This window comes from Eptatretus burgeri, chromosome 13 (assembly GCF_056783735.1).
Source record: "Eptatretus burgeri isolate ZD-2024b chromosome 13, Ebu_testis_v1, whole genome shotgun sequence".
In the NCBI taxonomy this organism is placed as follows: Eukaryota; Metazoa; Chordata; class Myxini; order Myxiniformes; family Myxinidae; genus Eptatretus; species Eptatretus burgeri.
In genome coordinates this window covers 41,467,635-41,483,511 of record NC_140973.1, presented here as the reverse complement: position 1 = coordinate 41,483,511, position 15,877 = coordinate 41,467,635, and the positions used below count along the sequence as shown (strand labels likewise).

At 45.2% G+C, this 15,877-nt stretch overlaps 1 protein-coding gene across 4 annotated transcripts in view; it reads left to right on the top strand.

The window, feature by feature from the left end:
* Nucleotides 1-2,332: 2,332 nt before the first annotated feature.
* LOC147014291 (kinesin heavy chain-like) overlaps nt 2,333-15,877 on the top strand; it is a 96,731-nt gene continuing 83,186 nt past the window's right edge. For 2 of the 4 annotated variants that reach the window (XM_085852162.1, XM_085852163.1), the window contains exon 1: nt 2,334-2,639. In XM_085852162.1, coding sequence (XP_085708288.1) covers nt 2,514-2,639 — 126 coding nt within the window. In that variant the 5' untranslated portion in view covers nt 2,334-2,513. Of the gene's footprint in view, nt 2,640-3,215; nt 3,258-15,877 lie in introns of those variants that run through there. The other 2 variants (XM_085852164.1, XM_085852165.1) reach the window with 2 other exon arrangements.

Genomic DNA, 15,877 nt, shown 5'->3' with positions numbered 1-15,877 from the left:
CTGGCCTCCCAGGCGCAGAGGGGACGCTCTCATCACAACACAACCGAGTCTGGTGTTTTCCTTTGAGCAGAATCAGTGCAGATGGATTTATCTTCTCTTTGAAATTTTGAAGATATGTCATTGGTTAATATGTCCATCCACAATGGAGTCTGCCTTGTAGAGCATGCATTTTTTTTTTTGGGGGGGGGGGGGTTTCTGATTACTGTTGATTTATCGTTTGTAGCTTCTTTTTTTCGCACCAAATGAATGACTTTTTATGCCGCCGGTGGCATTATATTTTCGGGTTTTCCGTACGTACGTATGTCCGTCTATACTAATTTTCTGTTTTCTTTGCAACCGCATATCCGATTGGCAGAAAAAATTCACCTCAGGTGCTTTACTCACGTGGTACGTTTTAACGTGGAACTTTACTCAAAAATTCACTCATGTGGAACGTTTTAATAATTATGGCGACAAAGGTCATGTGGTGTGGCAGCCATGTTGGAAAAAAAAAAGGAAAAACTGGACCTCTGTATCCAAAACCACTCCCTGGAAAAAAATTGAAACTTGGCACATGAGAAATGGTGGGATTTTTTGATATCGTAGGTGGCTTCATTATGACGTCATAATTGCAGACATCAAACGTTTTGTCCGATCATTTTTATGGGGGGGGGGGAATTGAGGACGTGGTTCAGCAGCCATATTGTCTTTAACATAAAAACCTTCAAAAATCTATATTCTCCAAAAACGGCTGAACAGGTCAAGGCGAAACTTTACAGGTGTGATCGCCTCTCCAGGAGGAACAAAAAGTTCTCCACCTATGATGTCATAGGTCGTATGGTTTGGCAGCCATTTTAGATTTACCCTAAAACCTTCAAAAATAATCTTCAACAGAATGGCTGGACCGATTAAGGGTAAACTTCATCCACAGGTTCCCCAAGTCTTGAGGATACCAGTGTGTTCACGATTGATTTATAGGTCATATGGTCTGACAGTCGTCTTGGATTGAACGAAAATATTAAAAAATGTATATTTTTCTTGAATCGCTTCATCAATCGACGTGAAGCGTCACAATTACAACCAAGTAATCGTGGGGGATATTTCAACCTGATCAGACGCCTGGTCTGGCTGTCAGAATTATTTAACATTTTGAATCTGAGTTCAAGAATTTAAATGAAATTTGATGCAAGTACTGTCTGTATAATTTTAAAACCATCCCACATCAAGGGAGGGGAGGTTTGTGACCCCCCCCTTGATAATAATGTGGGTGGAGGCATATCTGGCAACGTTGAAGTGTGCCCTTCGAGTTTTTTGTGTGGATTGGTAAAGTGTTGCAGCGATAAATCAGAACTGCCTGAAGTACCAAAAATCGGGGGTTTGAAAACCCATCGAATGAAAATGCCACAACTGATATAACAAGGGAGGTGAGTGAGCCATCATGTCTGCTGGATCACCTTTGCTCTTGCAGAGACTGTGGTGGTTTCAACTCGTGTGACATCTTACACTTCATAGTAGGGTACTCTTGAATCCAGGTGAAGGCTTGGATATGTCAGGGTAAAGTGCAACCAATTGTAGTTGACCAGTTTGGTAAATTATTCCTGTTTAACTGGAGCTATCAAACACTCAGGTGAAGAGGGGATCTTAATAGTTATTCTTGTGTTATATTGACGGTATTTGTTCGACAAACTGCAAAAGAGAGGTCAAGGTCTGTGGATTCCTTTCGATCACAATTGAACTTGCCAACCGCCCCCCACCCCCTCCCCTTCTTATTCTTTTGTTTTTTTTTTTCTAAACGGTTTCTTCCATCCAGTCCCCATCCATCGATGCTCCTTCATTTGTTCATGGCAAACCCTCAGCAATCCCAGGACATGCATTAGACAGAGTAGTCCATTTCACCCATCTTCCGCACCGATCCCCTTGATCCATTTACTTAGCTAACCCGATTCTTACCATTAATCTTGTTTCAACATCTGCATAAAATGAAGTCGGTCTCCCCGCACACAACCAAAACCTGAATGCCAATGTGGATACATCTATTCCATCTTCCACCACCTATGTATCGCCATCTCCCCTCCCCCCTCGCATTTTTTTTAATGCACTTGTCACCACCAACCCGCCCTTTTCTTAATCGTGATCAAATATTTTCCTAACCATCGCCGAATCCATCCACGATTCATGACCAAACCTCTCTTGCCTTATTTGTGATCTTCCTCCGGTCCTTTATTTTTTCCGCAGAGAAGATCACACTCACAACGACGTATTGGCTCCTCCCTCTCAACCCATTTAGCTCCTCCCCCAACACATGAAGCTCCGCCCCGTTATCTCATCCTATTTAAGCACCGGCTTCGCGACGCAGAACGTATCTCCATTTATCGCTTGCTCCACCTTCATTCCCTCCCCTTCACGTAGTCGGGTGGAGTCATTCGGAGAGCCCGCAGTCCGAACGATGTGCGCATCGAGCTGAACCCGGGGAAAGGGGGAGACGCGGGCGTCCTGGGGACCGTTACTGGGTGGGAATAGCCGGAGCCGCAACCATGGCGGACCCCGCAGAATGCAGCATCAAGGTGGTGTGCCGTGTGCGGCCCCTCAACGACTCGGAGCAGATGCGGGGAGACAAATTCATCCCGAAATTCCAGGCGGACGACACGATCATCATCACGGTGAGACCGATCATGCAACCCCACCTTTTGTCATCCCTCCACGGTCGCCTTTCTCATGCCCTGGTCCCCCCCCCCTCCCACTCCTCTTCAGCACGGTTCGGTGTCCGCGCTGCGACATTTCTGTGCGAACGCGATGATCATGAAACAAACATCCCCTTTTTAAATAATAAATAACACCTTTTTTTTTTACCCGAACGGGGTTTTCTTTTTCTTCTTTTTTTTTTTTTCCTCATGGGCAAATTGAGGTGAAATGAAACGTTTTTTTTAAAATAAAAAAAATTATTGCACGAATAATAATGACGTTCGCCGTCCGTACCTGTGAGGGGTGCTTTGTCGTGCTCTCGCGACCGTGACGTCGCCGGTGGTCGCGAGGCGCGGCGGTCGCGTTGCCAACCGGGGGGGTTCAGCGGCTCCTGAGGTAACGACGTGCTGTTGATCTCGTCACGCAGCCAAGGAGGGATCGAGGTCATTATTGGCTTCGACGAATATTACAAACCGGGAGATGCGCAGGGATGTCGGAGGTCACGGACGGGTCATTTGGAGGGACCCGCCCGGACGGACGAGCCGCTTGAATCGTCTCTCATCGAATCGATGGCCGCCCTCGGTGTCCGGCGCCAGGTCCTCACACCGTTCGTTCTCCGTCATTGTGACTCCTTTTCCTATCCTCAACTCTCCAGCATCGACACGATATTTAACTCGACGTTTTTTTTTTTTTCTGCAGCGACGGTTTTTTTCCCTCTTCTTTTTGTCTGACAGAAACCCGAGCTCCTTTATTATGTAAATGTGCGTGCTTGTTCCCACACGGGTGGACCTGAGATTGCCTCCCCCCCCCCCCTAAACTGGTTTAAGTTGGGGGACCAGGGGGAGACCGTGGGGAGAGATGACTTGTTGAGGAACGTTCTGTCAAAGCCGCGCACAGTGCCTCGCAATCCGACATTGGGTGGAGGAGCTGCGATTTGGCCATCAAACCGCTTGGTCGTCCGAGATCGCACTTTTCTTGCTCCTTTTCAGGGTCAGGGGGTCATTTGAAGTGGAATAAAAAAAAAAATTCACTGGGTGAAGATTTTTCGCCCAAGTCTTTCACAAAACCGGTTGGCCAGGCCTGACATGAAAATGACATGACAGGCCAGGTAAAAGGAGCATGAAGGCATTTTTATCCAAGCCATCGTCAAGCCTGGGTTGGAATCGCAACCCAGCTTTCAACTGTCATCCCCATGTTTCACAGGCAGGGTGATTCATCATTGTGTGTGCCGTCCCTCGGATAGATATTAAAATGGGCGTCCTGTCTGCCGCATTAGTTGGTGGATGTAAGCCTGGTGTTGGCTGAAGATATTCGGGTTTTGAGTTCGAACCCCTGTCGACCCGTTGAAATAACACCACATGGGTTGAGTCAGCCTGTCATCCTTCCGAGGTCGGCAAAACGAATACCCGCACACCGGGGAACAGGGGCACTGCATCAGCGGCACACTCTCGCTTCCAGAACGATGCAACCAGCAGGCACAGGCTGCATATGAAACGAGAAGTGGCTGGTTGTTAAATATCTCATGGTGTCCTTCACGATGAGTCGGTGAGTTCTCTCTGACACCCGAAACAAATTCCTAACTACTGCTGGGAAGGCAATGGCAAACCACTCAGTGTAACCCTTGCTAAGAAAGTGCTTTGGCAGCACCGACGCTCGCTCCGTAACAGAACATTGTACATCAGAAACAGAATCAGCATGAAGGCATAACCATTAAAAATATCATGAAGTCAGAGGCTTCGATTCAATATTCCAGGAAGAATTTCCTTTCTTAGGGAACAAATTAACAGTGTATTACAGTGCGATTATCTTTTCCCAAAGGGTGAGGCAGATTTCCATCAATTAATTCCTTTCTATCCCCCAAGTACATGCATGTTATATTTGGCCTAAAATGGCTTTGAAAAGAATCAGAACTGTATCTTCACTGAACATTTACCTTTTATGCACGTTGCACTAACTAATCCATGACAGAAGAAATTGGAAACCTTGATCATTAAAGATGGATGTCGGAAAGCTTTGAATGTATATAATCATCTTCCACAGCATTGGCTTACATGTCTACACATTACCGATATCAATACCCTCTATAAGTTGGCCACATGTGGTGTAGGAATGGCAGGTGTCATTTAACACCAAAATAATTCGCTCTCGCCATCGGAATGATGAGAGCAGCGGTGACTCACGGGTGGTGATGATTTGACACGTGGCGATTCGAGTCGTGAGAATGCCATTGCTTCTATGCACAGTATTCATCGGAGTTTCATTCTTCAGGCACCGACACTGTTGAAGTCGTTGGATTCTTCCGGTTACCCAGCTCAAATCCTGGCGAACTTCCTCAAAGCGGTCAGGGCGGCCGACTGATTTGTGTCCCGGGCTGGATTACGGGCCTGTTTGCCAGGGTACCAGGCCTAATGGGCCCACCGAGCCATTTGATACGCCGTGCTCATCGGTGCCGTATGCCTGTTCTCAAATGACCAAGCGGAGTCATTAGGCATAGACATGTCCTCATTATGGGCGATAATCTCTTGAATCCAATCTGTTCCGAAACAAATGTACACAATTCTTATAGCAATCAGCAACACTCAAATTCGTTCAGATATAAAGTGGTTTTTAAAGTGTATTGAAGGAACACAGGGAAGAAATATGTACAAAAGGAAGCAAAACGAATAATTAATCCACAAAAAACATACATGAGTCAATGAATGAGAACCTTAATTATATAATCACTTGAGGCTTCTTTCGTATCACAGGAGAGATACAAGATAGAGAAAGACAGGACATAAATACTGCAAACTGCGTCTGGCTGGATGCAGCTTGACCCAAGTGGCCATACGGCCGACAGTGAACAGTTTATGACCACGGACAAAGGTGGGCATGAAGGAGAAATTGGGTGAGGCTTGCTGTGTGGAGGTGTGGCTGGAGGCAAAGACTTATTTTGGGGGCAAACCCCAAACCAGCTTAAGCACAGGTTTCTTAGCAGGCTCCACATGCATCTTCTAACCCCCTGTGGCTTGCACCCTGCATCTCTTGCTTCTGCCCCCACCCACATTGGTGATGCACTTAGCACCTCCCCACTTGGGTGATATTGGTGTGGGGGGGAACCCGCCTCTCACCCGACCTTTCACCCACATGGTGCTCATGCTGCTGGATGGATCGGGATCATGAGGGCAGCTTTTCCCATCTAAACTCGTGTCTCATGACCTGTTAGGTTACTGATCAGAACATAAAAGACAGATTCCAAAGGTAACAACATTCTTATGTTCTTGCATATGGCAGCTTGGCTGCCAGGGTAGCTATCATTTCTTGGAAGCACAGCTGTGCCACTGATGCTGTGTCCTTCTACCAGTACACTGGTACTAATTTCACTGACCTCAGAAGGAGGACAGACAGAGTCAACTCCACCTTGTCTTAATTCAGCAACCAACGGGGCTCGAACTTAGGACCCGAAGATCCTAAGCCAGTGACCCTAATCCCTAAGCCAAGACCAAGCTTGTTAAGAACATTAAAGAGGGGTTTCAAGGGATGGTGATTTTCGACACACACATTGAGAGTGGGTATACACATCTTTCTATACAGAAAACGACACATAACATATCTTATCACAATTAAATTACCTCGTGCTTATACCAATACATGCATATGGGAGATACCTACCCGACAATGCAAAGTCGTGCTTATACTCACAACAGTACTATCAAACTGGATGGTTCAGGAAAGACCTAATTTGGGCCACCCAAGGGTTATAAGCTCTCGTGAGAATCGTTGTCTTCTTAAATTTTGCAGAAGAATAGTTGTGGTCATCCGGTCCGTTCTAATTGCCTGGTTCAAATCTGCCAAGTTGCCTCAATGCAACCATAACGATCAACAGATTCGAAGCTCCCTGCCCTGTCAGATCACGTGTCTAAAAGCCACGATACCATGCAGATCGGAGCATCGGTCGAGCTCGATGCAAATTAGCAAATTAGCATCAATAATTAGTCCGAGCGAGTCTGAGATGTGTGTGACTGTCTTTTTATATGCGGCTTTAATCACCGCAGCCAATTAATCCCTCAACGGGCTTTTCCTTAATCGCAAAAGAAGAACCACGACAACCAGAATTCACCCCGAGACAAGGTCCCCATGAACGGGGAAAGAAAGAAGTGATGAGAAGTAAATGATTTAACCAGCAATAAAAAAACCTTTACCCAACTACCAAATCGTACACGCTCACGAACCAACGATGTTATGGGAATCCTTAATTAACTAAGCCTTACAACCCAACCAGTCACATTACGAAAGATAGACAATGGAGGTATTCACAAGATCAGAAAAGTTATTTGGCCAAACCCGGCAGAGTCTTGCAGGATGTGTCAGGTCCAGTCTCTGCTGCTCTGGCAGGGCGAATGCCCCATTGCCATGGTGAGGAGAGATGCGCATGGCTTCGGTGGGGCATGCCTCTGATCTGGGAGTGAGCAAGAGACAAGACTTCTCCATAAAAGATTTCTGAGCACTCCCTTCAATTCCCCTTCGCTCCTCCCTTATATTACCTTGGAAAACTGTTACATTGCTGATTCTTCCAGCCCCTCCTCTCTCCCTCACCATTCGCTCACAGCTTCATTCATTGGTGGGGCAAGCCCATCTGTGACCCTTCACCTTTCTGACTGCCAATGTTATCAGCCTGCTCTGGCCGATTGTTACCTTTAACACAACACAACATCGGGTTGTGCTAATCCATGAATATTTCTGTGAGTCCGATTTACGTTCAGGAACAGAACAATTACAGTTAACTTTTATGGAATTTCCATCTTTCAGTGAAAATGATGAAAATTATGTTTAGACTGTTTGATTCCCAGATTCCACACGAGGTAATGTAAGGTCAAAAGTTCACTGCGAGCCTTAAAAAGTTCCCTAAAATGGCTCACAAAGCTTCAAAAATAAGCTGAGAACACTTGAAAAAGTACTTGCGAGAAAGGGCTTTGCCTCTGCACAACAAAATAATTGGAGAACTTTCTCACCTCATCCCAAAAGCTGAGATCTTGCAGCTGCTCGTACGACATAAACTCCCGACGATGTCTGCTGATGCAAGGCCTGAACTGTGAACAGGCATGTTCTACCCAAACCCCCTGATGATCGCTACCATTAAATGGACGTGAAACTTTGTGGGAATGCCCCCTGTGAATATGGCAGGCTTGGTTATTTATTTAATGGACGTCTTCGATTGGGAAGAGGATTCCATGCGTCATTACCAACAAAGCAATGACGACCAACTCTTCAACAAAGTTTGTGTTCATGACATGAAAATACACAGATATTACTTAGGACTAACATAAATGACTATTCGTGACTAACAGCTATTATTTATGTGGGAGCCAGATGTATCAGGCAGACTTCCCTGAGGGAGACACTGGATCTGGTTCTAAAATGATGATATTTACTATTAATCATGTTTAGGGGAGGAGTTGGAGCTGTGAGGGCTGTGACAGAGAAAAAATTGTTTGGTTCAGGGACCACGAAAGATATTATACTAGGTGTGTGTGTGTGTGTGTGTGTGTGTGTGTGTGTGTGTGTGTGTGTGTGTGTGTGTGTGTGTGTGTGTGTGTGTGTGTGTGTGTGTGTGTGTGTGTGTGTGTGTGTGTGTGTGTGTTTTTAACATGTGCAATTCCATTCCATTGGGATCATACTCTGTGCAGAGCATTGGTGCTGCCGAAGCAGTCTCCTGGGATATTGGGCACAATGCTGGACAGATCATCACTCCGACGCAGGATACTCGAATGGCTCAATCCTCACAGTAAGCTAGTACTCATTTTACCAACCTCGGAAGGATGACAGGCTGAGTCAACCCCACCTGGTATTAATTCAACAGCAAAGCAGGATTTGAACCCAGGACCCGAGGATCTCAAGCCCACCACCCTAACCATTAAGCCAACACCAGGCATACTTGTGCAATATGTCCCACATAACGTGTGTGTATATAACGAACAAAAAAACAAGATAGTTAAAAAATAATTTTTTATGCAGGTTCCAAAAATACGCAATGGTCCGATGTTGCGTTACATATTCGTATATGATGTACACATCATTGACACGTAATTTTTCAAAGTATTCCCACACTGGGATTTTTTTATTTTTCTCCCCATGATGAGAACGGTTATTTTTACTTCCAACTTCAACTTCTATAAAAAAATGATTTTGTTTCAAAGTGAGATCAGTGTTGGTAATTGGCACAGGTCAGAATCCATTGCCATCACGGTCCCTGTATGACGATCATGAAACGCTGTCCCGGTGTCGCTGTCATACCGGTCGGTGTTGCAGATCACCGACTTGGCACAGGATTTCTAAAGCATACCCGATTCTATGGATAACAACTAATTGGCAATTGTTTTAAAACCAGCCATGAGGGCAAAGAAAACGAGATTGCTTGTACGGAGCTGATGAGCTCGGATGCTGAGTTTTCAATGTTAAAACATGTTGTACTTACTTCATGGTATGTCCTTAACTTAACGTCATACGCTTCACTATTCCTGTTCTATGTTTAGTTGGGAAGCCGAGTCCATCAAAGCTTTTTCAATCATGTACAGTTTCTAAACATTGCAAACACCTTTCTTTGATTTATTGATGATATGCTGGGGTTTTTTTAAATATCGTTTTTTTTTTTTTGGTATACTGGTATATTCAGAATTCCAATACCAGTATATCGATATGAAAAATTATGTCGATATCGCCGGATTCTACCATGCTGTACCCACCGGAGCACTGTCCGGTCTTGAAGCATCCATATTAACCACAGCAAGGAGCCACAACTCATGGACCAAGCTGTTACCTTATCCGTGCTGTGCCCAGCGGAGCCCCACTTAGTCTGGAACCATCCAGCTAAACCACAACTCATGGACCAAGCTGTTTCCTTATCCGTGCTGTGCCCAGCGGAGCCCCACTTAGTCTGGAACCATCCAGCTAAACCACAACTCATGGACCAAGCTGTTTCCTTATCCATGCTGTGCCCAGCAGAGCCCCACCCAGTCTGGAACCATCCAGCTAAACCACGGCTCAAGGACCAAGCTGTCTTCTTATCTGTACTCCCCCTCCCCTCCCCCTCCATCCTTAAAGTGGGAACGATGTAGATCTGTGTGACCTCCCTGATGATTTAGATGTAGATCGACCTCCCACATGGCCTCCAGTCGGTGTATGCCCGGTCTCTGTCACTTCCCTCTCGGTCCCATCCTTCCGCGGTCTCACCCCTCTTTGATAGGATATGATCGGAAAAACCCATCAAGCCTCAAGGCAAGGCAAAGGTACCCTACCACCGTGCCCTATACGCACGTCGATCAGTTCATCTCCGGGCGCCACGTACGTGACCTCCCACCCCATCAGAGCTGCCATCCACGGCGTGGTTCTCACACTGTTGTATTTGGCACGGTCCTCGATACCGCAAAACTCAGTCTCTCTTCCTCAATGGCCAGAACTTTCCAAGAGGGAGTTCGCAAAAGCTCGGGCTTTCCCTCCAGGCTGCACAGGTCAACAAGTCCCACCAAGGTGTGTGTTGTGTGTGTTATCCATCCACTGATATTTGTCATGCTCCTCCTACAGTTCTGGGTTGGCGAGATCCAGACTTGCTACATAGGATTATGAGGTGTTTTGCTCTCTCTCTCTCTCTCTCTCTCGCTCTCGCTCTCGCTCTCGCTCTCGCTCTCGCTCTCGCTCTCGCTCTCGCTCTCTCGCTCTCTCGCTCTCTCGCTCTCTCGCTCTCGCTCTCTCGCTCTCTCTCGCGCTCTTCTCTCTCTCTTTCGTGCTCTTCTCGCTCTCTCTCTCTCTCGCTCTCTCTCGCGCTCTTCTCTCTCTCTCTCGTGCTCTTCTCTCTCGCGCTCTCTCTCTCTCTCTCTCGCGCTCTTCTCTCTCTCACGCTCTTCTCTCTCTCGCGCTCTTCTCTCTCTGCAGTGAGGTGTTTTGAATTATAAGCAGCGAGTATGTTTTTGCTTCATGCACATAACCAAGGTTTTTTTATTCCCTATACACTGCCCAAAAAGGGATGCGTCAGAAAAAGATGTTGCATGATTGGAACATCACCTGCAGGGTGGGTGCTCTGTTAGTTTCTTGTAATTCGTTGAGACCGATTTGCATCCAGGAATGCAGCAATTATGGTTAACCATGATGAAATTGCCACTCTTTGGTTTAAATGTTGAAAATTATGTTTAAAAGACTGTTTGACTTCCAGATTTCACCAAAACATTGGCAGGTTAAAACTGCCCCAGTTAGTAGAACTGAGTCACTGAAAATGCCCACATAGCTCATGTGTGAAAGTCTTCATTAGCATTCATACATCATTTTGAAATTCCCTATTGTCAGATTCTACAAGCATAAATCCCTCTCCCCTCACAGCAAGAATTAAGTTAGGATTTCATGTTGTTTCATGTTGTCATCATGTTCCATAGTGCACAAAGTACTGGCACCGTCAGAAATCTGCACGGATGGATATTGAAGGTCATGTCACAAAATAGGACCATTTTGAGTATTTTCTGGGCCGACAGGATGGCTTGGGTTTAAATTTCCACCTAGTTACAAACTGTCGTCCTGGTTTCTTGCAGGCATGGCGAGGTATCAGTTTGTTTACCGTCCCTCAGATGGATCTTAAACCGGGCGTTCCGTCTGCTATCATTAGTTGGTGGATGTTAAAAATCTCATTTGAAGAGTAGGCAAGCTATCGCTGGCACCCTGAACAAATTTCAAATTCCTGCCCTAACCTCCTGACTGGTAACGGGGATTGCAAAGCTCGTTCCGGTCACATGACTTTCAGAGGTCAAAATGGCCGACTTAGTAAATTTCTTCAATCTAAATCTTCTTCTCCAGATCCACCAGTCAAATGCTACTAAATTTTGGTTCCAACATGAGGCCAGGGTAGGGATGTTAAATTGCGGAGGTCATTCCGATCATGTTACCAGAGGTGTGTCAAAATGGTCGCCTTAATCAATTTTTGGAAACCGTGTAAATTCCTTCAAAAATCTTCTCACCTCCAAACCCACCAGTCAGAATGCTAGCATATTTGAGTGACAACATTAGTCAAGAGCCCAGATAAGCTACAGGTCCAGTTGTCCCATTTTTTTTTAATATGCATAATCACTTTCTCGCTTGAAAGACTAAAGTATTGCTTGTACATTATTACATCCTCTACAAAATTGTGCTTTAATTGTTAATGCTGTGAATCATTTTTATATCATGTTGAAAGTCCCTTTAAAATCACTGAATTGCTTTGTTGTGTAAGTTGTATCTTGGATGGTTGAACTCATGCCTCCTGTCGTCTAAAACGGCAATTAGCATGATCTTTGGGTCAAATTGAATAATTTGTGACTGAGGAGCTTCAGTTGTATAAATTTTGATTTTTGCCAATGAGGTGAGGTCTGAGTACAGTTTACAAGGTTGAGGCTGTTCATGTTGGAGATTCTAGTGCGGGCCCGTAGGTGCCATACTGCACATACTGGCCCGTGCCAGTATGTGCAGCTTCGTTCCTTCACTCTTATAAACGACGACTGGATTGGGGCATTGTTTCAATTAGATCGGACCAACCGTATCATAAATGGCCATAACTTGGGAAACACCTGGGAAACATACTCAGGTCCCCAGCGTCAATTGTGACGTCATATCAAACAAAGAAGAAGAAGAATTGTGACGCCCCCTCTCTCTCACCCCCTCTCTTGCCCCCCTCTCTCCCCCTAGTCTCGCCCTCCTCTCTCCCCCCTCCTCTCTTGCCCCTCTCACTCGCCCCCACTCTCACCCCCTCTCCCGTCCCCTCTCCCGTCCCCTCTCCCGTCCCCTCTCTTGAATTGTCGCCCCCTCTCTCTCGCCCCTCTCTCTCGCCCCTCTCTCTCGCCCCCTCTCTCTCACCCCCTCTCTCTCTCACCCCTCTCTCTCTCGCCCCTCTCTCGTCCCCTCTCTCGTCCCCTCTCTCCCCCCTCTCTCGCCCCCTCTCTCGATCCTCTCTCCCTCCTCCTGTCTCACGACTCCTCTCTCGCCCCTCTCTCTGTAAATGTATTCACAAATGTCTACCAAGCACAACAATTAATTCAAACCTTGGGAAAAAACAGCTTTCAAACCCTTGGGAAACAGCTCTTTCCCTTGGGAAAATTCATACCTTGGGATTAATTAATAATTTGAACAATTAATTCAAACCTTGGGAAAAAACAGCTTTCAAACCTTGGGAAACACTTGGGAAACAGCTTAAACGGATGAAGAATGATATCAAACCTTGAAAAGGCACATACTCAGGTCCCCAGCGTTGATTGTGATGTCATACCAAACGAAGAAGAAGAAGAATTGTGACGTCAATCGTGCAAAAAAAAAATTCAACATTAATTGTGACGTCATTTGTGATGTCATAGCACCGTGTCTTGTCATTGGTCGACAGATAAATGGCCGTAACTTGGGAACCGCTCGTCCAATTCATATTAAACCTTGAAAAGGCACATCCGCGGGTCCACAGCAATATTCCTGGCAAGTTTCAATTAGATCGGACTGGTGGTTGTCGAGAAACAGCGGTCGCAGACAGACACACACACACACACACACACACACACACACACACACACACACACACACACACACACACACACACACACACACACACACACACACACACTGCTGGAATTATAGATAGATGACTCTTGGGTAAAATCTGTGAAGATGACATCTGACTTTATAAAAGATGGCATGCAGTTTGCTGTGGATTGGGTTTCTTTTATTCATTTTATTTTCTTCCATGTGCGCTTGAAGAATAGTTAATCCATGAAATGGTCTCTCTGGAAAGGTAATGGCAGCGGAAACAGTTGATATAGGTTAAGCTGGAATTAGGTACCTCGAAGGATAAAAAGGGGTACATGGCTATTGGCAGGACTGGTTGGTCGCTTCTGCGTGGATGGGTGATGGAGACGTCACAATCATGACAAAGGTGTACAGAGAGGGTCTTGTCAAAAAGTGAATGTTTTATTGATGTTTGTTCATAACTCGCCTTACAACAGTCTTCATCCCACAAAGCAACAACGAAACACTGAAGTGATGTCACGTCACTGTGCCGATCTTGCCTTACCCCTCCCCCCCCCCAACAAACCACCTTATTCCCCACCCCTGTCATCAGTGAAATTTAGTAAATAAACCGACATTGAATTTTAAATGGTGTGGATAAAGCGCAGGCATGATGAACTAAATTGGCCTCCTGTGTCCAAGTTACAGTACTTATAGAAGTGAAGAACCTTTCCTTACACACGGATTAACTCCCCCCAAAATTATGGACAGAATGACTTCTAACATACCCACTCATACTGGGAGCAGTGCTTTATGATACACATTTACATAGAGAGAATCGGAGTGCTCCCCCAAACCGAACCCCCAGGACTATGTATTGTTTTTACTGCCAAAGACCCTACTGTATAAACCCCAAGTACAACTAGCAGTTTTCAACTCATTCTGCCCAGCAGGAGTGCAGAGAAGAACACAAACAAACTAGACATTTCTGAAATTATATACTGTATAGGCCTACACTATTTATTTATTACTTACGAAATCTAAAGATTTCGTAAGTATATTGATGACTTCCGTCCTCTGTTTGTGTGTTTGTTTGTTTGTTTGTGTGTGTGTGTTTGTGTGTTTATTTGTAGGCACGATAACTCTAGAACGGAAGAAGCTACCAATGTCAAATTATACCATGTGATTCAGGAGGGTGATGGCTAGCGCTGATTAGATTTTGGTCAAAATCGGTCAAAGGTCAAGGTCACAGTGAGGTCAAACATTCGATTTTTGATGGTTTGGTACAGAATCATCGTAGAAACTTCTGGTTTGCGTCACTACCTTCTCAAGAGACAGCTTTTATTAGACAAGGTCAGAGGTCAAGTTGACGATTTCGTAAGTACCAGTCTATGACTGCTTGTTTATTTATTCATGCTTTGAACATCCTGTCTCCCCAGTGTTGGATGTATTTTGCCAGTAATAGTGTCGAATAGCCAATGTGCTTGGTAATACATGTATTATATAATTCATCGTAATTTTTATTTCTCAACAATAAAACTTGCAAATGTGCCTGGTGTGATGTTGTGGAATATTGCTTTGTGATCAGGATTTTGATTGTTGCCAAATATGGTGGTGTATGTGTATGCAGATTTTTCTTCTAATATGTTATGGAATGTTTATTGCAAGACAAATAAGTCTGACTATCCTTATTGTTTTTGAGTATGTTCGAATTGACAATCGTCTTTTATGCTGAGAATTTATTTGAGCCTGACTTTTAAGTAAAGGGCCTCCTTTTGGCTTTGTTTCCATGTAAGTGCAGTTTTGGAATTACTCTTTGAATATGTTGAATTGAATATGTTGTACTTTCATATACTGTACTACAGTAGTCTGCAGATAATTACAGTAGTCTGCAGAGCCTGGGAATTAAGAGTAAATGTGTGACACTGAGGCCACAGTTGAATACAAGCAGCAAGGGAAAGAGGCAACATCAAATGAGGAGAGACGGTTGAGGATTAAACTCAGCAACCTGTAAGTAATAGGGTTGGGTTAGGTGGGGTTAATGGGGGAAGAAAATATAGGGGTGGTGGATGACATGATATTGTGTTGTACCATTTGTATGAAGCCTTCCTTGGAGGGAAGATTTGGATTGAACAGTCTCTGGAAGGCAGCGACTCAAATGGAAGAAAAGAGGAATAAAGGAGTGGAGTTGGGTGGAAATCTTGGAATTTGGGAGTTTCATCAGGATGGAGTTACTTAAAGAATGCTGGAGGAGCTGGGAAGAATAGTTAATTCTTTAATAAGAGCTACAGAGGCCTGAGAGGGTAGAAGAAACCAGGCTGGAGGAGAGGCACTAAAAATACAGAGAGGCCACTCTTCTTCTGGATGCAGCATGAGGCTTCAGGGTAGCAGCTTTGCCACTGTTACAATTCCCCCTGTAGGTTAGGGAAGCAATTTGGAATTTGGTCATGGTGCCGGCGATAGCTCGCCTCCTCTTTGCGAAGGACACTGAGATCTTTAATGTCCACAAACTAATGCCGGCAGATGGGATGCTCTGTTTAACGTTCATCCGAGGGGTGGCAGACACAATGATGAATCACCCTGCCTGTGAAACACGGGGATGACAGTTTTGAGGTGGGTTGGGATTCTAACCCAGTCTAGACAGCTTAGAGGTGAGTGGGCATTCTTCTCGGGCCTAGGCAATCCTCACAGCCCAGAAAGGCCACTGACCCGCCTCTGATAAGAGCTACATATA